General features: G+C 40.0%; 1 protein-coding gene across 3 annotated transcripts; it reads right to left on the bottom strand.

Moving 5' to 3' along the window:
• Positions 1-765: 765 nt before the first annotated feature.
• hook3 (hook microtubule-tethering protein 3) lies at positions 766-23514 on the bottom strand. Of its 3 annotated transcripts, none has more exons than XM_080046829.1 (24): positions 23378-23514; positions 16579-16664; positions 16388-16460; positions 16126-16176; positions 15883-16015; positions 15689-15756; positions 15482-15544; positions 15237-15320; positions 13084-13247; positions 12563-12703; positions 11966-12053; positions 11488-11601; positions 11234-11344; positions 10898-10979; positions 10690-10759; positions 8703-8843; positions 8299-8386; positions 8096-8130; positions 7840-7922; positions 7618-7718; positions 7384-7488; positions 7089-7160; positions 6000-6136; positions 766-5782 (listed from the first exon to the last, which is right to left on the bottom strand). In XM_080046829.1, exons 1-24 carry the CDS (start codon positions 23432-23434, stop codon positions 5770-5772), a joined length of 2160 nt encoding a protein of 719 aa, XP_079902955.1. In that variant the 5' UTR covers positions 23435-23514; the 3' UTR covers positions 766-5769. The 3 variants fall into 3 exon arrangements, with proteins under 3 accessions (XP_079902955.1, XP_079902954.1, XP_079902956.1); XM_080046828.1 differs by having other exon boundaries at positions 766-4363; XM_080046830.1 differs by having other exon boundaries at positions 766-6136.
• Positions 23515-25090: the final 1576 nt, after the last annotated feature.

The following is a 25090-nucleotide window of genomic DNA, read 5'->3' as shown; positions in this document are numbered from 1 at the left end:
GAGAGGGGGGAAGAAGAAGTTCTCAGGAATAAAGGATGGTACACTGATATAGCTCCTGTGTCCGCAGCCCCGAGGGGCTTCCAGGCTTCACTTCCCAGACAGGGCTTGTGTTTGTGTCTGCACAGACTCACTTCATGAAGCAGATACTAAGAGTCAGAGTTCACCATGGCCCATAGCTAATACAGCACTATGACAGGAGGGCACTGCTTTGGCGATGGGGGTTGTATCTAAAGACCCACAAATAGGACGGTGGTTTACTTAAGACTACCTCTTCCACCATCTGCCTTGGATATTGGCTCATCTGTCTTATGATCTATTGAAAGCAAAGAAGCTCTTGCGGGAAGGGGTTTTAAAATGCAATGCCGTTTTAAACTTGAGTGTTTGGTATGCTATATTTGCTATCTAAGGACTGTGTATAATATATTTCTGGGGAAAACCTTTAACTACCCTCTAAGAATTGTTGTCTTTTATTGCTCAAGTGTTTTTAATTGAAGGAAGCCTATAGTATGTGCTCTTACTACTCAAATTTGGACACACTTGGTGAACACATTGAAGCTATCAAGATCCAGATATTTCCCTCCTTAGCTGTTGCATGTTAAAATAAGCAAACACTTGCAAACAGGTTCAACATATCAAATTAAATATAGTTAAAACCAGATACCACTCGTGTGAGGTATTTGATAGCCAGACATATTTCTTCCCTTCTACTGGTCAACAGCTTAAGTATGAAATAAAAAAAAAAACACACACAAGCAGTCTGTTTTATACAAGCTTTATTTACAATGTCATTTCCAAGTTTTTGCAGTGTAGGAAGCACATTTTCATCAGTAGGCCCTCATCGGACAGATGCTGTATGAAATCCATCTAACTAGACATGGTGTTATACTTTCACCCATTCTCAGATGGCCAGACACCTCCCTCTACCACTGTCACATAAAGTATGTACATAGTGTGTTTGTATACAAGCAATATAAAACTTGGCAAATGGAAGGTAATTTGCTACTTCAATATGTAAAGAAAAGTTTGCCCATGAGTAAAAAAATACAGCAAACACTGCACGCGTAGTGATAAATGCTGACCTGTTAACAGCCTCCTGTTTGTTTCATCTCTTCAAATACACCTTCGACTGGCTCACGGACCATTCAGAAGTCAGGTAACATTAGGTAACACTGAGTATTCGTTTTTAGCTTAGGCATAGGTAAGTAACACAACCACATTACGACTGTTTTGTAAAGATAACTGCAATCCTCATTCCGTGTATTGTTCTCAAACATGAACATATTCAGGAGAGATTTTGGGATATAGCTTGAACAGTACATGAAGAAGTCACCTTTTCCTCTTTACGAAGAAGAATTGAGCAATAATAAGGTCTGAAAATGGGTCCAAACCATTGCTGGCTTTGGAAATCAGTTACTATGGTTGTATTACTGTAACACCCCTCCCTGTATCTCATAATTTTTTAGTAAATATTAGGAATACACACGGACACATTATAAGCAACAGAATAAAGTGGCTGACTTGATGGGGGATTAAGCATAATATGCCTTCTCTTAAGGAGATATTAAATACAAAAAAAATAAAAAATAAAGAAGAAGTGTCCCCAACATCTGCGATTTAAATTTAAAAAGATCATCCACAATGAGGATGTGTTCTATTATATACAGATTTATCACCACACCGAGGACTAATGAGGATGGACGGTTAAAATTGGTTTGTGTAATATAACTTACAGCTCATACTTGGGACGTAAATGTCAAGTGGTTTACAAAGACTCCGATTTAAATAGGAATAAGTATAGAACTCGACTAAACATGTCATGTCCTTACTGTGAAACTGTTTGTTTTTATTATTTTTATGTATTTATTTATTTTTTACTGTAAATCCCAACTGTATTTAATGCCTAAACGTAGAATGGGATTTTTCTTATGTTGCATTTAATGCAATTGCACCTGCATCTTCAACAGCTAATGAGCCCTTTCTTCCCACAAACATGGCACCAGTCTGTCACTAAAGCACTGGAAAACATGATCATTTGTAGGGTTACCATAAAACCACCAACAATTCAGAGAATTCAAAGAGGAAAATGTGCTTTAAAAAAATGAATTAATGAGAAAAAAAACATTCATTTTCAATCATAAGTTTCTGAGCATACTATCAACTTTCTTAGAAACGCCTCTTCCTAAAAAGACTGGAGGTAAATGTGACCTTGTAATTTCTTGGATCTGAACCAACACTGTTAGTTTAACGTTTGTGTCACTTCCATTATATGGAGGCAAACTTTTTTCCCAACCATCTCCTCCATGTGTTGCATAAGACAAGTCATTAACAGTCATTTGGAAACTTCACATCCATCGTAACAGTATAAGTGGTGATATAATACTAATACAAAATAAAATAAAAATGTAACAATACTGCTGTACAAGCGACAGCACAATAAATAAGCCGTTAAGATAAAAATGTGGTTAATGCATGAATTAAATCAAGGTTACACATTATAACGGTTAGGAGTAAAATAGGTTAAAAAAACACAAGAGGAGCCCTCATTAAGCCTACCTAATCGAAACAATACAAGTTGTTAATCAAACTATTTATTGTGTGAATGAGATTAAAACTCATCGCAGACTTTTTCCACCCCCTTTTCAAATAACACAATAAAACTTGTATTAAAAGCACATGTCTTTCTGCCTTTAGTCCTAAAAACCCAAGGCTTGTTTTTTTCTTTTTCTAAATATCCCATTTGTAACAAAGGCACTGAATTGGAGGACTCAACCGTCACTTGTTGGAAACATATTTCCATAATGCCTATAATATGCATTAGTCCTTAGGTCCAGGTGTTTATTTTCAGTATGTCTACCTCTTTTTGTCAACATAATTTCTAACGAGCTGTAAATGAAATTTAAATAATAAGAACATTTATTTTAAAAAATCTACACAAAATGTACAGGGTGACATACAACAACAAGTTAAGTGTTCCTATTACTTGGGTGGGTCTCGTGTCCATTGTTTTGTCAACACTGCATGTTTAAGGAGTCAAATTCTTCCATAAACAATTAACACTGAGAATTCTGTAAAACAAATGCAGGATGACTGAACTGTGTGGTGTGAAACCTTTTGCAATGTAGTAGTAGTAAAATGTGTGGTTTCCCTTTCTACAATTAAAAACATTTCAATAAAGCCAGATGAATATACTGTAGTGCTAGCCTACACAAGCTAACATACAGTTTTATATTCATTTTTTTTTTCAAATATGTTTTTCCAGGCAATTCATTAAAATTCATTCAATTCATTAAAATTAGAATAAATGTAAAATGTATGGTAAAATGTATGTCAGCAGAGCGTATTGCTCTTGTCTCTATTAGACCACAGGTTATTTGACACTTAGACAAATAAAACAGACAACATATAACTCGACTTCAGTACGCGTGTTAAATGTACAGTGTACTATATTAAGAAGAAAAATCAAGTAGGCTTAATGGGGGCTTCTATTCTGTATAAAAGCATTTCAGTAAAATGTTATTAATTTAAAAACACTTATATTTCCATCCTATGCTCCTACTGCAAACTGTCCCAAAAAGCCATCAGGGGCAACACTGTAATCCCCGTCAGCTTTTCCATTAGTCCAAAACTTGTTGTACTCATTAATACTTGGGGTAAAAAACCACTTCTAAGATGCCAACTATAGTAACATGTTGAGGAGAGGCCGGGCACGACCATTGCAGGAGATACACACTAAAAGGAGGGTTATCACCACTGGTTTTGCAGGATACACCTCTCAAACATTTCTCTCCCAGCTCTCCTCTTAACTATGTGAATAAAAGCAGATATGTTTAAAAAAAAATTCATTGAGGTACCCTGTAGCAATAGGCCAACTTCAAAGTTACACACTAGTACTACTTCTTGATTGACGGATTATACTGCAAGATTCTGCCCCATTGTGCTGGGTGAGTTGTAACATAGGTTGAGTTGTAACAGACTTGATGCAAGTTTGGAAGAACAAGCAAGGGGGGGGGCAACAGAAGAGAAGCAGGAGAAGAAAAAAAGAGAAGCTGGACAGATGGAAGGAAGTTAAATTAGGAAAAAGGAGGGTGAGTTTTTTTTTCTTCCATCCGTAGGCTTGTCTGGAGGTTACAATGCATGACACTGCGGTAGGTTGTTAATGCTCATGCTGATGTGCTGGTTATTTCGCAGGCTTGGAGTCAATGAAAAGTCATGCAAACATGTAGACAGGCAGGCAGGTAGTTCATGCATGGCGTGCCTATGGGCCTAGCCCAGCGAAGGCCAAAGGCAGGCCTATAGGCTGGGGCAGGGGGCCACAGCGGGCTTGAGCCAGTTTCATTGGTGTGCCGGTCATGCAGAGACATTGCTGTTGAGGGGAGCAGAAAGAGAGATAATGGTCAGACCAGTTAGGGGGCCAGTTAGCCCCAATATCTGTGGCTTTGATATGAACACGTACACAGCAAACGGACAGAGTTAATTTCAAAGCAACTGAAAAGGTCTGCCGTATTAACTGAGATTTGTGAGGCGCCTTGAAAACAATGACAATGGAAACAGAGTGGGAAAGGGTTTAAAGAAAGGATGGGGACAGCTACAACAAGTATACCTATGCAAGATTCTTATTTAAAGTGACGTATTGAAAACAACTTGAACTTTATCACTATAATAGCAATCAATTGATTCTAAAATGCTAGAGAAAGGGTGACTGCTTCAATGTGGCCTTCCCTTTGTCTAATTATCAGTATTCAAGGGAGATACCAAAGGGCAACCCTAATCCCTTTTCAACAGTCCCAAGATCCAAAAATCAGCAAAAGCAATACTAACCAATTACTGTGGTACATTAATTAAACACTATGGCACATAATGTGTTGTCTGAGACAACCTGGTATAAACGCTGGTAGAAGTTAAAACCATGTGAACGGATACATTTTCCCAGTTTGCTCGGTTGGTGGCTCCTTTAGAAAGATGATGAAAAACCAGTCTACACAATTATGTAGCACATTAATCTTTGTCACAGTCCGCTTGACTGTGGATTGCAACCGTTTCTTTTTTTCCTTGTGGGAAATGACCGTTCACAATTATTGCTCCACTGTCACCGGCCGACAGTAACTAATTTTTCTTCTTTTAAAATCACTTAGTCCTATTGGAGATCATTCAGACCATTTAACAAGCAAATGGGACATTTACACCTGATGACTATACATCTTCCTATGCCTCTGTGTAAGTGCTGCTCAAAATTGATCTAACATCATGACAGGGCAGAGCATCTTGTCTCCATTAAAAAAAAATACAGATTAAAACTGGACACATGTAAATAAAAACTGCTGTTACCTTCTTACAACTACATCAAAACAGTTTAAATAGATAACACAGGACAGAAAAGCAGACAACTCCAGTCAAAAGGAATTATCTTCAAATGCTATCACGGGCAGAGATGTGCATAAATACTGCATGAACAGGGCAGAACAGGTCTTTTAAAACAAAATGACAGTAACTTGTGAAGATGAGGCGATTCCTCTGTGCTTTGAGGGGTCTGGATTACCTGGCTTAGCAAAGGTTTGCCACAGAGCACAGGCTGAGGAGGGTCAGTGGATGAGAGGGGAGAAGGAGGAGAGAGGGCTGTTTGGAGTGATTAGTCAGACCCTAAACAAACAGGCTGGGGTGTGGAAGAAAAAGGTAGAGGCGTGGCATCACAGGAGAGGTCAGGGGAAAATATGCTTTAGTCAGGAAAAAAAAAGTCAAAAGAAAATGGTGCGAGATTTTGGCCAGGCGTCTCTACCTCTTGGATCTGATCAAGAAGAAAAAACAGAAAAATCAATAGGCAGAAGAATGCAGGGGAAACAAAAGAAATGTCCATTAAGAAAATGAATGGCAATAGTGTGCCTCAGAAAAAAGGCACCTCTACTGTGTGTGTGTGTGTGTGTAAGTTCAAGGGGGGGATTTGTAAGGTAGTTTTGCCGCAGTAATTTTCTGCTGTATTTTCCTGCCCCTGTTGACCCATCTACCTTGCGGTAGCTGGCTGGCTGTGGCCCGGGTAGGAGCGCCGTGTGCTGGTGGCTTGTCTCTGCCGGGCCAAGAAGGACTGACCGGAACCACTGTTGGCGAGTCTGTCTTCAGCCGCCTTCTTCTGCATAGTCATACCCTGGGAAAAAGATACAGAGAAAGCCTTTATTTATGTACTTAATGGTCACTTATATTCTATCAGTGTAACTAGACAGTAAGTAGATGGAGACTCATAGAACAGGATGAGACAAGAGTTTATACCGGAGCACTAAACTGTTCCATTGAGTAAGAGAGTCACCAAAGAGTCTACTTATTGTGATGCATGGGAAAGTAAATTAGCTAAAAACACTGATTGAACAACTAATGAACATTAACGTCAGCTATTGATCTTAAGTGTAACAGAGCGAACACTGTTTGTACAGCTGATAGAAAAGCATTTGCTGCCCTCTAGTGGTTAAATTGTTTCATAAGCAACTTGTGACGGATGATGACTTATTATACTATGTAATACTGTGCCAATGACAATAAAAAAGGGGCATTGCAATGGTATCATGTTTATCAAAATTAACACATTAGAACATGTGGGAGATCCATGTGTGACACAAGCATTGTTTCCATTCCAAACTACTGTATATGTTTTTGAAGCTTTAGTTTAGAATGGTACCGGTATTTCTTTTCAGTGCTTTAGGTAAGTTTGATTTTTAGAAATGCAACAAATGATTGTTTTTGTTATCAATCAAAAAGAAGAGAACCTTCTCCATTAAAAATCAATTAATCTGTTGGTAAAAAAAAAACAATAAAGGAAAACCCATCACAGTTTCCCAAAGCACAGTGTCGCACTTAATATCTGTCCGACCGAGATTCCAAAACTCCAAATTATTCAACTCAATAAAATGTAAAAGACTAAGAAAAGTGTGGGAATCTCACATTTGAGAAGCTTGAATATCCAATTTGGCATTTTAGCATTAAAAATAGCTTTAACACAAATGTTAGTGTATGTTAGTGAGTGCCCCGATTGAAAAGACCACTGGTCTAAAAAGGTGACAGCTGCGACTGGTGTCACAGTTTCAGGCCATGCACGTCTCTCTTACCATATTGTACCAGGCCGACACAATCAGTTTCTCCTCGTAATCTCTCTGGCCTTTCGTCTTGTCCATCTCTTTCTGTTTGGAGGAAACATAAAGCAACACAAAAATTGATAAATAAGCAATGTGAGTTATTTTAAAACTCCAATGCAATGGTGTCTTTATTTTGGCATTGTGTTTTTTCCCACACTTTGAACTGTTCTTCCTCCAGTAAGTGGTTCTATAAGGCGACTGGTAAACCTCATTGATCTACAAACAGCATAGTCCACACACTACCTGACTCTTTAAAACACTTCATTACCTCCAATGAGTGCAACATCCTCTCCTTCTCCTGCAGCTGGTTCTTCAGGGCCTGCACCTCTGGACCTGAACCCTGGTTCTGTTTGGGGTCTAGGGTCCGGATCACCTAGGGGCGGAGGGACACATTCAAATTACATCACATGCATTGACCAACACCTACAGTAAAATAACGCTTGTTAAAAGTATTTCATGCTAGAAAATAGTTCCGCTGTTGAATTTAAAAAGGTATACTCACGCTCTTGGCTTTTTCCAGATACTTCTTGTATCTCTCCTCCATCTGTTTCATGTCTTCATCCTTCTTCTTCAAGGCCTCTTCCAGCTCCTCCACTCGTTGGGCTGAAAAGGGAACGACATAACTGTAAGGTCTTTGGTGTTTTTTTGGAGCTGAATTTGGAAGCTTTAACGGGCTTTAACTGCACTTGACACATTCAGAAATTCAACAGCGGCCCAAACTCACAGCTGGCGTTGTATTTAGGCTCCATTTCGTCGATGAAGGAATTTTTCTTCAGTAACTCGTTGTTCAGCTCTCGTAGTTTGTCCCTGGTAACGAGTACAAAGCACCAACGTCAAAAATGTATTTTATCTTAGGCCTAGTTTTATCTAATACTTCACGTTAGGCATTCTAGGCCTGAAATAAGAGGATATTTAAAATCTTCTTTGTGATCGCCACCCAGCAAAACAGAACGTAAGGCATCTGTCAGACGATAACTTACATGTGCTCCTCGTATTTCTTCTTCATACTGGAAGACTGAAAGAAGACAAGTAAAAAAAAGGGGTGTTTGATAACATGACGTGACTTTATTCACTTTAATAAGTGTGGTATGAAGGGAATTCTGTGGTTGTTGCCAACATTTCAACTGTTATCGCGACGTAAGACAAACAAACACAGTACAGAAGACTCATTTCATAAACTTACATCGTCTGCTTTGGAACCCTCTTCTTGAAGAGTCTTCTGTAGCTCCTCTACCTGGCCCTGTTCCTCCATCAGGCGCTGATTGATTAACCTGGATAACAAGCACACGAGACCAGTTTGACCAGATAGTTTGAACACAGCAAACTGCCAGCTGAACACTCATAGATAAAACATGACAAGAGATCGATTGAAATCTCGGTGTGGACAAAGACAATCTTTGTGAGAGAATAAATGGAGGGGGGTGGGGGGGGGGGATTGATCTGTCCACATTGAACATATGACCCTCAAGACTATACAAACAGACCAAAAAGCTCTAGGTAGATAAATTATTGATTTGCTCCATTTTAATATTACATTTCAATAAGATATTGATGCAAGATAAAAACGTGTCTGTGCCCTTCACTCACCTATTCTCTGTCTCCAGTTCGTTCTTTCTCCTGTTGGCGTCCTCCAGTAGACTCTGCAGCAGGGCAATGTTCTCATTGTCTGATCCTTCCTGGGCCAGCTTCAACATCTTGTTCTCGTGCTGAAGACGAATCAAATGCTCTCTGTACAACAAACAAAACACATGGGACGGAAGAAAGGGTTGATTTCAGATAACACTGACATATAGCAGAAACAGCCCCTATTCGTTGTTATACACCCTGTAGTCTGCTTCTAATATTGGATACTATTGGCATAATATGACGTGCAGCACACACTCCCGTGTTTGCTCTGAAGCAAATTGACAAGTGCAGATGCAGCAAGTTCCAGAACTCCTTGAGTAACCATAAGATCATAAATGATTGTCTTCATAATAAATATAGATCCACCACATCTTTTAGGTTAACTGTTAATTCCTCTCTCTCGCACGCACGCACGCACGCACGCACGCACGCACGCACGCACGCACGCACGCACGCACGCACGCACGCACGCACGCACGCACGCACACACACACACACACACACACTAGTTTTTTCTAGTTAATAAAATGTCTTTATTTCAGGTCGTTTGTTTCCTCGCAGCACTCTGGAGCAGGGATGGGGTCGATAACAGGCCCTCTCTTTCCAATGGTGTTGTAAAAAGGCAGTGCGGGCTGCCAAAGTCAAGATTTACACAGCCATTTATTTATCTTCCTGACATTATAACACACTGAAAGTTATTCAGGTAAACACAGGCGGTCTGACAGACAGTGATTGAATGTTATACTGCAGAGATGGACAGAGCAGGATGCATCTGATATTTTTTCGTCCCAAGCATCTGCCAGTGTCAGATGTTTTTACTAATTTTCATTAATAGCTTGTCTATGTGAAATAGTCCTACCTTCCCCCCTTTAAACCATGTACTGAACATATAAGATTGGATCTGTTGTTTGGTAGCATTGAGCACAGTCTGTCTCTTTAAGGGCGAGGCTGCTGACTCCTTTCCAACTGGAGAACGGACTAAATGTTTTCTAGACAAACGTACAGCTGCTAGCTAGCAAAGGTTAGGCCATGGAAAGGCAAAGGAAGAGTTGACGAGAGGTTCATTGGGTAAAATATTAAATAGAATGTTCTGATTCCGCTTCTCTGCAGCAGACTGAGAGAATAACTACATTTCCAGCTGTTCTGTTCTGGACGGTTTTTAGAGTTCAGAGAGAAGCCGACTTGGCACAAATAAATTCCAGATGCTGCTGAAAGCAACAGGTTGAATCAGGCATAAAAAAGGTGGTGGGGGGAGGGAGGGTTCAGTTCTACAGACTCACTCTTGAATGCTGAACTGAAAACCAGCAGACATAAATAAGGATGAATCACCAAGACACCAAGTCATCAATGTTGTAATTCATATAGAGTTCTTCCCCTGAGATTAGATTTACATGAAACTATTGCTACATCTTACTTCCAACGCTTGCAGGACATGACATCACTTCAGGGCTCAACAACAATACCTCTAAAGGGGAATCAACAGCCGTAACTGCCCCCCCCCCCCCCCCCATAAGCAGCTATTAAAGGATTAGGATTTCTTGGTTAAAAAAAATAAGAAAATGTAAATATTTGCACGGTATGCTTCCAGCAGAAAGAAACCCAGCCCTTCTGAAAGCAGAAGTCAGGCTGATGCAACTCACACACAACTATTACATAACTCACTAAAGAGACAGCTCTTTTTAGGCCAGACTCATCGACTTCAGAACAGCAGAGAGAGTGTGAACAGCAGTACCACAGACCTACTGTGTGTATGTGTGTGTGACAATATAAAGTATTTCTGAAACAGGAAATACAAATGTGATATTTCTCCCTCTTTAAAGCTTGATAAGTTTTTTTTAGAACCCTAAAGCATATAAATACATTACATATCTAACATTTGTACTCAACAACTCAATATTACTACTTTAACTGTTTTGAATCACCAGCTAAAACAAAAATGTAGTCATACCGAATCTCAGGTGTGGTGATCTCAGCAGCCAGCGAATCAGAGCCGTCGTTGCTTCCCAAAGGGAATAACCCTAAAACAAACACAAAGTACAGTTAATGCAGGGTAAACCCAACTATAAAGCTTGTTCAAGTAGACTGTATTTTCAAAAATATAAAAGGCCAAGCTTAGCTTCTCATATTCAGCCACTCTTGATAGTAATTAATTATACCTGAGTTGAGCTGTCCCTGGGCTTGGACACAATGTAACTCCTCAATAGTCTCCTTCAGGGAGTCTCTCTCCGACCGCATACGCTACAGAGGGAGAGAAAATGTGTCGTGTTAACCGAGTTATCTGCCAATCAAGTACAGACATCTCCTGTTCTGCAACAAAATGCTACATTACAAAGTTAAGCAAACTACTTTGGTTTTAGCATGCCCATCTATGAAAAGGGTATGTGTGTTGCCATGTTTTTATGAAAAATGTACATTGAGCTTTTTGCAGAGTAAAACGATTGACTTCATTCACAGTGTATCAGTCCTTGTATGAACACATTAACTGTACATACATCTTTTTCTTTTTGTAGAGAGTCCACTTTCTCTTTGACGCGTTTGTACTCAAACTCCATCTTGTCGGCCTTTTTAGACTCCTCTGAAAGTCTGTTCTGAAGTTCAACCACCTGTGCAGAGAAAAGCAACAGTTAATGAAGAGACATTGTCTCTAAACATACAAGTACGTGTAAGTTACAAGTTTGGTACAATGGCCGAGCCAGTAATGACTGTTGCATGTGAACGTCAACATGGCTGTTGACCGGGCACCTACCTGTCTCTTGTATGTCTCCAGCTGGCCCTTGGTAGCGTTTGCTTTCCGTAGCTCTTCTTCTAAGCTGACGCTGGCCTGCATCAACACTGTGTTCTTCTCCTCCAAGAGCTTAGTCTGGAGAAAAGCAGCAGAAATGTAAGCTTTACTTGAACTCACTTGGAGTTTCAAGCTCACATGGGTGATGAGTTAAAAGATGTGGATATAAACTTTAAGCCTAGTCTCTGTGAACGGTTATGTAAACAAAGGTTATGTTTACGGGGGAGGGGGGCACCAGAGCTAGCAACATGCCCGTTTACAGAGTTTAGGCTCTGGATTAACACCAGATTTCTTTTCAGCGGACGCACAGTACGATCAGGTGGTGGATCGTGAGGAGATATTTAATTGATTTAGCAAAAAAATAATTTTTGGGTAAAATATAGCAGAACTCATCCCAGTAAATATAGCAAACTGTTGCTGTTGTCTTTGTGTGACTGTGTACCTGTCTCCTGAGGAGTCCCATGTCCTCCAGTTTCTTCTTGTAGTGTTCCACTGTGCCCTCCAGCTTTGACACTTTGTCTGACGAATGCCTGGGAGGAAAGACAACAGGAGCTTTTCATTTTGATGTTAGGAAGGGAAAGAGAGGGGGAAGCTTTACAGAAGCATTTGTTTGTGTAGCAACAACACACCTGTGACAACAGTAGCCTGAAATAACAAGATAGGGCTTCAACTTTACGTTATTTGTCTTGTGACATCTTCTGTTTTTCTGACAATTTTTCACTTCCATCAGTCATTGGGTTCAAAACTAATTACTTAACAAATAATTTATAGCTATATAATCTATATGGCAGCGCCATGATCGTATTTTTAGCAAGCTGCCAGACAATTACCATTTTGATATGTCATGTCATAAAGCCTCATAGATAAAAGAAAAAGAAAAGAAAAAGCAGAACAAAAACACGGTTTTACACCTTTGCAGTAGTATGCAAGCTTTAGCAACAAATGCTTAAATTACAAGCTAAACCAGACTGCTACCTTCAGTAATTTGAAATCTCTTCTCCAGTTTAGTGTTACGTTTAATTTAGTCACTGTGTTGTACCTGAGGACATCCATCTCATCCTTGAGAGACTGGGCTTCATCGGCCAGTGACGCGAGCTCTTCATTCTGTGACTTCACATCCAACAGTTCTTTGTCCAGCTCTTCACAGCGGATCCGGTAGTCGTCTTTCGCTGCCTCCAACCTAGAGAGAATTTTCAAAAATAATTATCTTTCCGATTCAGATTTTAGACGTCGACAGTGGTTAATTCAACTCTTGCCTTTCATACGACAAAATAAGGCTGCTCGACTATGGCAAAAAAATATGATGGTGATTACTTTTGACTGCTATTGACATCACGATTATTAACACAACAATTACATTGACTTTGGAAACATCATGCATTTAGTAATAAAAAAATATATATTTATGGAAAAGCTGTCTGTTTAACAGTGGATTTCCTTGAATTTGAATATAGATCATGACCTAACTCAAAAGCTTGACCCCAATTTAAAAATATTTATTTTGTAAAAGTTGATTATCTTATTTTCATAATTTCATTTGAATTAAAACAAATTGCACACCTGAACGTTTCCTCCTGCAGTTGCTCCAGTTGTGTCTGCAGCTGGAGGTGTCTGCGTCCAGCTGGGCTGTTGATGTCCTCGATGGAGTCAGACTGGTTGAGTCTCTCCATCATGACCTGGTTCTCTGCTAGCAAACTGCTCTTCTCCTCTTGAAGGGCTGCCACCTGTTTGAGAGAGAATAGAGCAAAACAAAAAAGGGAGGGAAAGAGTGGAAGGGAGAAGACGGGGATTTGGATAATGGGAAAGGTGAAAAGATAAGATGAGAGGGAGAATGAGAGGTGTAGAGAGGGATGGATGGAATGTATGTTTAGAGAGAGAGAGAGAAGAGAAGAGAAGAGAAGCAGAGAGGGGCAACACGTTAGAATTGAATGGAACTAAAAATATAAAATGTACTACAAGCTACTTAAATGTCTGTGTTACATTTTATTTAACAGCATTGAATCCATGGGGTTATTCACAATCACTGCAGCACTGATTGTGGTAGTAAGGCAGGCACACACTAAACACACTTCAACAAAAGGCAAACCAACAAAAGTTCAACATAGCACAGAGGGCTACATGTGGTTTGATGTTCCTTTAACGTGATAGACAGGGCATCAAACTCGGCACAAAGCAAAGCAGTAAGCTGTTCTTTTTGTTCAGGACGCTGAAATACTAATTAGAAAGTATATTGTGCCTGAAAAAATAAAGAATTGACCTAAATATAAACATGCTTCTAAGAATAATACACATGGTGCTTTTTGATATGACTTAAATATCCCAGTTTTTTTAAATACTGGGACTGTAAAATAAATGCTGTTAAGCTTTACAGAATGCCTGGCACAATTGACATTTGCATGTTTTTTTTGTGTATTGTATGAGTCATAAAAAGTTACTAGCTATGTCTGCATTTGTTTTATGTTGTTCAACACTCCTTTGTGTCAAATGTATGCCGTTTTTAAGTAGGTTACAGTGTCATGTGAACGCATTCTGGGAGAACTTACACCAGTGTGACAATTATCTGATTGCAACAAGCTAATGTAACAGTCAAGGTGTGATCAGTTTAAAAAGAAGGGAAAAAATGGGACTGTTTCCCCGAGTTCTATTTGTGTTAATAACAAGGTCCTTAATGTGCTTTGTTCACCCTAATGGAAGAATATGTTACCATCATAAATGTATAGCATGTGTAAATAGTTGACATATATTCCACAGTCCTGCCATGACATGACAGCTCCCTGGGTTCAAAAGTCAAGCTACTGTTGCTGTGGGAAAGCATGAAACACACATGGTAAAGAGGCAGAGGGTTATTAGTGAAGGAGTGACAACTGACACACATACAACTGCAGTTGTGGCTGGTGTGCCCCAGGAGGACCACGTGTACATGTGTGCACATAACACACACCAAACACATAATTAGGAGAAGGGGCTATCTGGATTCCAGAGGGGGATGCTGGTGCAAGCAGACTGAAAAGAAAATCCAGGACTATTAGACACACCGCACACAACGGATGGAGAGAGAGACAGAAAGAAAGAAAGTTTGGAATTACCCTCTCTTCTAGCTCATTAAAGTCTAACCTCAGTCTATCACGCTCTTCTTGGACATGGAGGGCCTTTAAAGTAAGGCACATGGTGTTAGGATAGTCAGGAAATAGATAGGACACACATGCACAACAGGAGAGGAGGCAACCCTTTAAATACAGCTCCATTTCCCTGCAGGGCATTAGCAGAAAACACAATGATTAACTGCCATAAAGATGAGTATAGAAAGTGTGTAACTGTCGTTTTACAACAGTTTCTCACTGTTCAAGTACATACAAGTACACATTTCAACTATGTCATTGCAAACTATACAGTTACTGTACATAAGACAAGTGTTCATTCATCAAGTATGTTCTACATGTTTAGTCTTATGGATACAGAACCACAAATGTCTGTTTTGATTTTCCGGATTCATGTCATATTAACCAGCCACAGGTAATGTTGTCATCCCGTTGCTTTATAAAAGTCTGATACTGTAATAACTAAGTGCCCTCCACAAACTCCCCTAGACACACTGGTGCTGTTATGTCTTTCAGGTTAGGTCATTCAGTCACATGATAAAAGAAAAAACTTGCACACGGTGTACAAAAACAGCCATAGGTCATACAGACTAAAACAAGGGCATCGAAACCAACCTGCATGTCCAGCTCACGACACCTCTGGGCGATCTCTTCCTTGGTAGACAAAGCATCGTTCAGCTCCTCTGCCGTCTTCTTTAGCTGAGAAGAGAAAGAAACAAAGAAATGACAAACCCTGCAGACTTCATTTATTTTTGATGATTGGCAGTTCCTATTGATATGTGAGAAACTGTTGGTGGCCATGTTAGAATATGGAAATGCATTAAAAGGCCCCACAATGAGATGCTGTGGAGTCTCCATACCTGTCTGTCTAGATCCACATATGAATCTGGTCCTCCCGTCACTGGAGTCTCTTTACTCATCAGCTACAGAAACATAACACAACAAAAATGGTTAATTGTTGGAAGAAGACAATCCATCTCAACAAATATATCTCTTTATTAATCAATCAATCATTATCTACAATTAATTTGACAGAGGCCTAAAACAAATAAAGCAGGATAGTTCACCTCTTGGATGGCTGTCATGACGACATGCTGCACTGACTCTTCCATCATCATTATGGTCTGGATGTATTCTAGAGAACACAGAGAAATAGGCAAAAGGACGGGGTTAAAATCCAGTTTGGGAGTCAGTTTTATTAAGCAATTCAAATCAATGACATAGCGCACACACGCACGCAGACACAGATTGAGGGATGCACCTTGTTTCTGTTCACAGTTGACAGCACAGCCCAGTAGAAGTTGGAGCATCCTGCCCAGTTCTGCTGCATCAGAGTGTTCTCCGATAAGGTTGATGTCTGGTAACGTGAAGTCATTGATGTGCTGGCCTAAGATCTATAAAAAAAATCAATACAAAATATTTCAATATAGATTTTCATGAGCTGTGTTTGTGCTTAAGAGATTTAGGTTGGAAAAGGCGGACACCATTTCACTGTTCTTCTCACCTCCTGGTTATAGTCTAGGATGCCTTTTAGAACCTTCTTCAGATTGCTGATCTGAAAACAAGACAGAATATTATAAAAACACCAATACAACTAACATCGGAGTCATTAGAAACATATTGTTTAAACACATAAGTACCATTCCTAGATAAAGATAATAATAATTTACATTTCTAATAGCCCTGCTGTGTCTTGCTGAAACTGGCCACCCTAAAAACTAAACCAAGCTTACCTACAAACACAACCAAGGGTAACCGATGCTTACCTTTAACCTCCAGTTGTCTCCAACGTCTGGCTTGATTCGACTAATCCAAGCGTCACTGAAATACACTATATCTCTACAAGATGGAGGCACACAAAGAGTATAGGGATTAAAAAGTGCCAATTTGTTTCTGAAGTGTGCTATGGGGGAATTTCTTTTGTTATAATTCCCCAATTTTAGTGACGAAAACTCACATCTTCTGTAGCGCTTGGGCCATGACGATACCACTCGTCAAGTCGTCTACCGTCTTGCATTGAGCCTCCACTCCAAATGTCTGGATCTAGACAGACACACACATATATAAACATTGAGCGCTGGATGCATGAAAACGATGTAATTACATAGAGTTAGCGTTTATTAAGTGCACTTCAAACAAGACGACGGATTGGTAAATAAATGTCTCTGTAAAATGGGAGTTTGAGTGTATCTTTCCACAGTATGCAACAAACTCACACTTACTGTTCCTGCAAACTGTCTCTTAAACTTTGCTTGTCATCATTTCTCAGTAACTCTTATATCACCACTCTTCATATCTTTTTTTTCTTGCTACTTCTCTTGGCACGCCTTTGTTCTCTCTCTCTCTCTCTCTGTCACTTAATCCACTGCTCTAACGGTTTCCCCCTCCAGACTAAAAGGCCTCTTGCCCAGACACAGAAGTGAAAATATTGCTGTCTACACGCCAACAGTCCACGTGCAGAAGGCAGAGGGGAAACTGAGAGCAGGAATGTTGGACTTGTGACAGAAAGAAAAATGACGAGGTTGGAAATTCTTCCGGTGGTTCTTCTCGCCGTTTCATTATGTGGCTCAAGTCAAGACCCCTGCTGATCTTTAAAGAATTCAAATAGTCATTCAACTTGTGACTGGAAAGATTTTACTGTTAAAAAAATAATCTACAAGTTGGTAATACACTCCATTTACTTTAGGCACCATCTAAATCCACTGCCTTTAAACTTAACTACTCAAAGTACAGCGTGAGTCGAATTAAAATAAAACGTGCAAGAACAACACCGTCTCCAACTACTGAGTTGACTTAATATGAGTATCTGTTCTCAATCAGTTTTAAAACAGATGTGAAAGTGTAAGTGGTTCTGGGACACTTTGCGACAACATTTCATTTAGCCTATCTGAGCCCCCTGTATTATATTATCACTCTTAAGCAAAGACACAGATCAGTAAACAGGAGGATATTCGACACTGTGTGCAGCAAAGGACAAACATCACATGACATGAGGGGCAATATGACAGTCAAGATAGCATCCATTTCATCACGTGATGATGATACATTAAGTTAACCCAACTTGTTTTTTAAACATTTGTAAAAAGCTAAGACTGGGGTTCTACTGTAGATCAATAAAGTGTAATACATCTCATTAATATCAAAATTAAAAAAAACATTAGCCCTTCTTTAAAATGCCCATCAAATGACATTCCTGAGGCCAATCATAGTCTATCCTGATATGTTGTCAAGACTTTCCATTAATGTGTTGTTTATTTCTTCCCACCTTGTTGCTGAATGACTGTTTAAATATGACAGCTCTCTGCATGTCCATTCCTATTCTTACTTAATCACTTCTGGGGGTTTTCAGTTAGCCGAGCACGAATAGGATAGCTTCTCTTTGCATCAATGAGGCAGTAAGAAGCTAAACCCAAACACTGGCCCAGAGCCAAAACAATACCCTCTCCCCCCCTGATTACATAACTCCTATTAGCAGTGGGAAAACTTCACCTTCAATTACCCACACAGTATTCACTCATTATCAACCAGTTCAGCTAAACAGCACTGTCACATTAATACCACAGCACAATCAAGATAACACACTGACTTCCTGTATTTAGCTACAATTTGAACACAATACTAGCAAGTGACATGGCACTGTATTTTAACACTTGGATGCTGTATGGACGGAGTAGCGATGGAAACCATTGGTTTAAAAAAAAATACATCCAATTGGCGTTTTAATACAGGTATAAGAATTACAAAAACAAAATTGCTGCATAGTAACGACACAGACATAAGAAGTCCTCTGGAAGACATACTTTATCCATTACATCGGATAATGTTTCTGGAACAAAATAAAAAGACAAGTCATATTCTCATAGAAGTTGCTCTAATGAATTTAAACAACACAAGTTGTAGCAGAAACAGTAGCGTACACAAACCTATTGTTCTAAGCTTGGTAATGGCTCCCCCACCAGTAACCACCACGGCCATTTGGCTCGCATCATTTCCCTTACCAGGAAAAAGGGTACAAGGAGAAGAAAACATTGGCCCTTGCAAACAACACACAAAGTATTTGACATTTTTTTCACCAAACATGGCAGTCAATCCAGAGCCCTATTACAGACTGCCAGAGAACAAAATGAATCAATGGTCCCTAACCTCAAATCCACCAGCATCTTGAAGTCCAATACATCTAAAATCGGTTGCATTTTGTAGCCTGAGAGTGAGTGCTTTACCAACCATACTTAACCTTTAAGCAGAGCTCTAGTCTGTAGCTATGTTTATATGCTAAACTATTGTTCCCTGTTCGGGCCACATGAGCCCCACATGCTTGACTGTATGTCAGGTCGACCAAACTGTAGTGTACATACCACTGGATTACAAAGCCTTTAAAACAGAGCGCATGCCCATGTGATGTCTCTTGTATAGCAACAGTGGAGTACTGCAGGCGAGTCACTTTATAAATACTGTGTACTGGGACAATGGGCAGGTATAAAGCCTCATTTTGGAGGCTGTGACAATTACTGATGATGATGACCCATAAATTGGAGCTTTAGGTGATGAATTATTTATTGAGCACTTGATGCCTTAAATGCTGATCAGGCACAACGATTTATGAAGACACTTATTTCTGTAATTATCTCATTCATAACAGCAGTCAATTGTCCATTGTGTCCCGCTTGGCCTTTAGGGATTTCGCTGACACAGTGAATAATACTTTACTACATTGTGAAATAATCAAGAACACAAGTTTAGTGTATGTAAAATGTATGGTTATTTACATTTCTATTCACAATCTGCAAGCTAATTCAAGCTAAGAATGGAACCGATGTCTCTTTTTGGGGGGGAACAGACAGAGGAAAGTTAAGTGCTTGTGCTAAACCTCAGAGCTATGAGTCTTCCCGTTATCAGAACCAAAGACATGTCTCCATACCACGTCACCTGGATCACTTACAAAATCAGCTGGTTAGGATCATATCACATCACTGAACCTTAAAGCACTGACAGTAGAGTGAAAAGGAGCTAAACAGCCTCTGCTGCATCTGTTGGAATTCTATCCCTTTATTATTGCACAAACAGGCTTTAAACGAAACCCTGTTGTGCTGCTGACTATTTAAACACGTCCCTTTGAAGTTCAACAGCAACATAGCACATATGCACCAGTAGCAGCAGCAGGTCCTGTAATATTGAGGTTTACATTTCTCAAATACTAGTTGGACATGTACTCTCCTCTACTTCAGAGCTTTCTTATATTTCAGCCGGGATGATGAAGCTTTGCTTTCAGTTCATTGCTTTCACTTAATTTTTTCAGTTGAGTACATGTGTACTTTACATGAAATGGATGATCCATAACAAGACATCTCGTGCCATTTCTTGCACAGTATCTTAAATCCTTTTAGGGCCCAATGTGAGTGTGTGGGAGCTGCAACGTGAGTATCAGTTCAATTGGAAACAAAGCATGTCGGTTGATTTGCTCATGTTCCCATGGTCTTGCCAGATTACAACCAGTCTGCTTTGATCGCATCAGCAGAGCAATTTGCTACAATGAGAATTACAATGGGAATTGTCCAACACACTTCACACACCTTCATTGTATGAGAATGTAACAGTGTACGAGAGCTAGACAGAAAATGCTTCATAAAAAAAAAAATACATTTCCCAAGATGCCCCCAGCTTTCTGAGTCATACACACTTTCAACATTTTCTTTTCAGCACACATAATATAAAAAAGACACGTCAACTATGTGACATAACGTGAATTTCTAATATATTAGATATCATTTGCTCATTTTTGTAAAACAACCAATAAAGAACACAAAATAAACCATAATATTCTTAAAATCTGCAGTTAAGTTACACCAAGTAGGCATTAAATTGAGACAGGGCGGACTGAGGTCGAGAGGAAATCCCCACCTACTAGTTTGTGGGAACATTTGGAAGAGCCTGTCGAGTGGTGGAAACAGCATTTGTCACATGACTAACGAATGGGCTGCATAAGCATTTACATGACCTTATGAGAAAGTGATCCGTGTGAAGAGGAGGATACTATAATATTACCAGAGCAAGTGCCAGAATGACCATCGTACAGTATCAGTCCTCTCTTTGCTCATATGCTTTATTTCAAAGGGAAGAACAGCAGACCAATGCCACACATGCCCACCCTACTTTGACAGTAACAATGGAGGTGCATGTGGTGCCTGACAAAGTGTTTTCAGCTGCAACAATATACGTGAGGCAAAAATAACCACAATGCATTTAATGCCATGTGCAATGCAATGTGCAACCCAGCGCATTAGTTCTATGTAAAGCACGAGTGAGAAATACATCATATCTGGCATGACACATGAGTAAAGCACTGTTGTTACAGACTTTATATATGGTTATTTATTTTCATTGAGCAGCTCAATGTAGGATGATGCTAAATTACATTTAATAATACATATGATGAAATGTGCGAAATGTGCGAAAACACAAGAACAAAAAGGAATATCTGTCCAGTAGCTACAGTCATTATCACTTGCATCTCATTATCTTATTCAACAAACCAGTTTACAGTCTAGAACGACAAAACAATGGCCGACTCTAAGGGCACACCTAAGATTACCTATAGTTTTCCACATTGGCACAATAGAATATCTAATGCTTTTAGTTAACACAGGTATGTTGCTTTGACCAAAATCTGAAATACCTTAATTTATTTGTTTATCTTCACTAAGAAATATACAATATTAACACAGACAGAATTCAATTGCACCAGTTTTGGCAGTATTGTTTGAAATGGATGTGGCACCGTTCACAATAAGCAGCCATTCCCTTTGGTATAACGACCCAACGGACAACACACACAAAAACATTGACTGACTCAGTACTGAGGCTTCTGATAGAAACGGCCTATGTGTCCCTGTCCGTCCCCACTGCTAACTCGTCAGAGACACAGTAGCAATCAGTTCCACTCTGTGCTCTGACTTCACAGATAACAGGTATGCGAGGAATGTCTGCCAGCCACATCGTTATAGGGACATGAAGAAAGGCCTTTCTGAGTCGTCATTCATAAGCCCAGCAATGGCAACAAGAGGAGGCGGCGACAGTGATGCACGGACAGACAAAAGGCACTGATTGCCATAACTATGCATGGACAAAATGTTGCTGCATACATTTTGCTATACATATACCAAACAATAATTTTTCTTCTAAAGTTTTTCATAGCCAACAGTCAGTATGCAGACATGTACATTTTGTTTTCATATTTAAAGATGCAGTGGAGACAGCTTGTTATCAAAATCTGTGATTATCTCCTCTCAATCTGCTACCTGTACGTACTGTGTGTGCGCTGAAAAAATAATAAGACCAATGTTAATACAAAGCCTGATCTCTGTAAACGGGCATGTAGTTAAATATGGTAGGCTCCCTTTGTTTACATACCAGTTTACAGAGTTTAGGCTGTGTATTAACGGCTGTGGACACACACAGTACTGACAAGTAGCAGATTGTGACATATTCACTGATTTTGACCAGAAGTGATTATGACAACAAGCTTTCTTCTCAAGAATCGCCGCTTTCACCTTTAAAATCAAGCTAAACATGTATTTTCTTTCCCTCAGTTAAGCTCTGAAAGGGCTTCTTCTCAATTTCACACAAAGCAAATCCACAAATTGATTTCAAACCTGATTACATTACACGTAGGGAAGCGCATGACTATGAGAAGCAGCCAGGGTAACATGCTTATACAAAGGCCCGCTATAATCACACCACAACGTTCCCACTATACATTGCTGACATTTGAACCAGCAGTGTATTGTGAAAACATGGAAGTTGTACCTATATGCACAATCACATGCTTTCTCCAGCCAGCATGGTCACAACACTATTTACACACCTGAGTGTGATCATAAATACAGTTACCTTAATAGTTGCCTTTAACTTGTCTACTAGTCTACATTGCAGTTAAAGAAATAAACAGATACATACAATTCTGTTTGAATTAGGCTACACTCCTGTGCTTATTCACATAGGCACTTCATTGTTCTCAGGCATCAATCATCTCTCATTGAGATTGATTAACAGGACATACAAACCCAGGATGTATCCAGTCACCGCTCCGTCCACATAGCTGCCCTTCTACAATGTAAACAATGCACCAATGGGTGACATGTGATCCCACAATCTGATGCCTTATTCCGCTTGAAAGCTTCGATCTCTGTGTTCAGGATTTGACTTGAAGGATTTAGGTTAGCCTATAGTTACCGTTATAAATCCCAGACCGGGGTTGGCTGCCCTGTAGCTATTTGACATTTATATAAATTAGAGAAGGGGTATGGGGAAGGGAAAGCGGACACAATGATACATTGGACAACAATGACAGGAATTTTGACTCAAAACAGAATCCGAGCTGTAACGTTTTATGTTCAATCCCGAGGAAAAAGCTTTTGCTAAAAAAGACCATAACAAGGCCAACGTGGCTGTTGTGTTCCCATTACAACGCCCGACGAAGCATCGGGAAAGTTGAGCTAGCTAACTGCCCGATTGCATAAAGCTGGGACGAAAATTATAGTCTTGACAGGGTAGGTTGTCTGCTTGCGGCTAACAAGCAACGTATCAGAAGCTAAAGCAGCAAACAGCTGGCCTGCCTGCATACGTAACCAGCGTGAGCCCGTGTCATTTTTCCTCTAGCCTGCTAGCTTGTCGATGCTAGCTTAGCAACGCCGGGGCGCCGCCGGATAGCTGTCTGTCAGCGAAAATGAGCCCGAAAAACTTGAAATTCGGACACTTACCCATGTCAGGAGGCTTTCGCAGAGTTCCACTCGGTCCAAGGGCTGTGAGGTACTCATGGTTACCTAACGTAGACCGACTTTGTGTGGTGAACGGAGCCTGAAGTTAACGTCGGCTTCATGTACTCCCGAGGTCTCTCCCTCTCTGGGTGTCTCTCGATCCGTCGGCCAATAGTCGGGTTCGCTGCTTCGCTACACCGGCGTCTGCCAGAGGGGGGCCGGGAGGGCGGAGTCTGTTGGGCTTATAACGGAAAACTTATTGTATGCTTTATAATAGGTCCATGATGACTGTTTGTAGGCCTATGAGTTTTCCGTTTATTTGTTAACGAAAAAAACTGCCATTGGGAGACATTGCCAAGTAAATTATGTAAAGCACATGTTTGGAGTCGTTGGTATTACTTATTAAACAGACACTTCGAGGGCCAAAAAAAGGGAAGCCCCCTCTTCACCCTCATAAAATATATTTAAAAAAAAAATGCCAGAACACTATGGCCCATTCCAGTTACCAGTACATTTTGAGTGTATCTGTGGTTGACCGTTGCATATTAACAAAAACATTTGTAAGTGATCAAATAAACTTGAAGTAGGCTAATTGCAATGCAGACAATTATTTGAGACCATTGGCCCATCCTGGCCAGTTCCCCTTCTTGCCCTGCAGGTAATCAACCTTAACTGCTTGTACAGGAGCAAAGAAAGAAAAGGATTTAGCTTTCTAAACACAGATAACATAATTAAGTTAAGAGGCATCTTTTACAATTTGCTGACCAAAGCAGTGATTTGGGGCAGTGGTTCCAAGTTAGCGGGGTAAATTGAATGGTTCATGAGAGGATTACCAGCATAGAATTAATCTTAGATTATGGCAATGCCTGCAAAATATGGGGTTTATTGCAAAAAGAAAAAAAAGTGAACAAATGAATCAATAATGCTCTAATTTACTTGCAGTCAACAAGGAGACAGCTGTCTGATCTTGTATACCTTCCTTCCCTAAACAGTGTGAGAGCCAAGTTTGGGAAAGTTCACGGCTGACTCACAAAGATGTGGGGCGTGTTCAGATCGAAGTCTGTATGTTTGGACAGATTTGTCTGTCAAGTCAGCAATGCTAAAAGTAAAGACAAGTACCTGACTGACATGTTGTTATGGAATCCATAAAAGAAAACCATGTTATTGTTCCATAGCCCCCATCACTTTGGGGCATTTTTCAGAAAACCCCAGAAAACAGAGGAACACAATGTTCTTGACTTGTGTAGGTATTAATGTGTATGAGCACAGACATGCCTAATCCTCATTCTCATATTAGACACAGAAATGACCTTTTTGGAATTCTCCCACTAGGTTATGAGTCTCACCTAACTGGTTCTCAGCTGTAGTAGCATACAGCATCTAACAGCACAATGCTAGTTTCATTGGCTTCAGTTTGGCTAATAAAACAAAAGGGTGGAGGTTGCTTAAATACCCCACGGACAAGTTGGAAGAAACGCCAATCAGTCAAGACAGCGGAAAGGCATGACGCAGCTTGGCATGTGCCACGCCTTTAAAACCAAACTTTTTTTTTGTGATGTGAAGCTGTCAAACACTTGAATTAATTTGACAGTTGACTGTTAAACTGCCATGTGAGCCTCCTTCTCCTATTCGTGAACATGAAGGCCAACACTGGCTCAGCAAATAGAGCCCCAAGAAAGCAAATGGTCTGGATAAAGTTTCAGTTACCGCTGTGAA

The sequence above is a fragment of the Ammodytes marinus genome (assembly GCF_949987685.1).
Source record: "Ammodytes marinus genome assembly, chromosome: 18".
Taxonomy (NCBI): Eukaryota; Metazoa; Chordata; class Actinopteri; order Uranoscopiformes; family Ammodytidae; genus Ammodytes; species Ammodytes marinus.
Note: the sequence above shows the minus strand (reverse complement) of the source record. Positions and strands in the feature narration are given on the sequence as shown.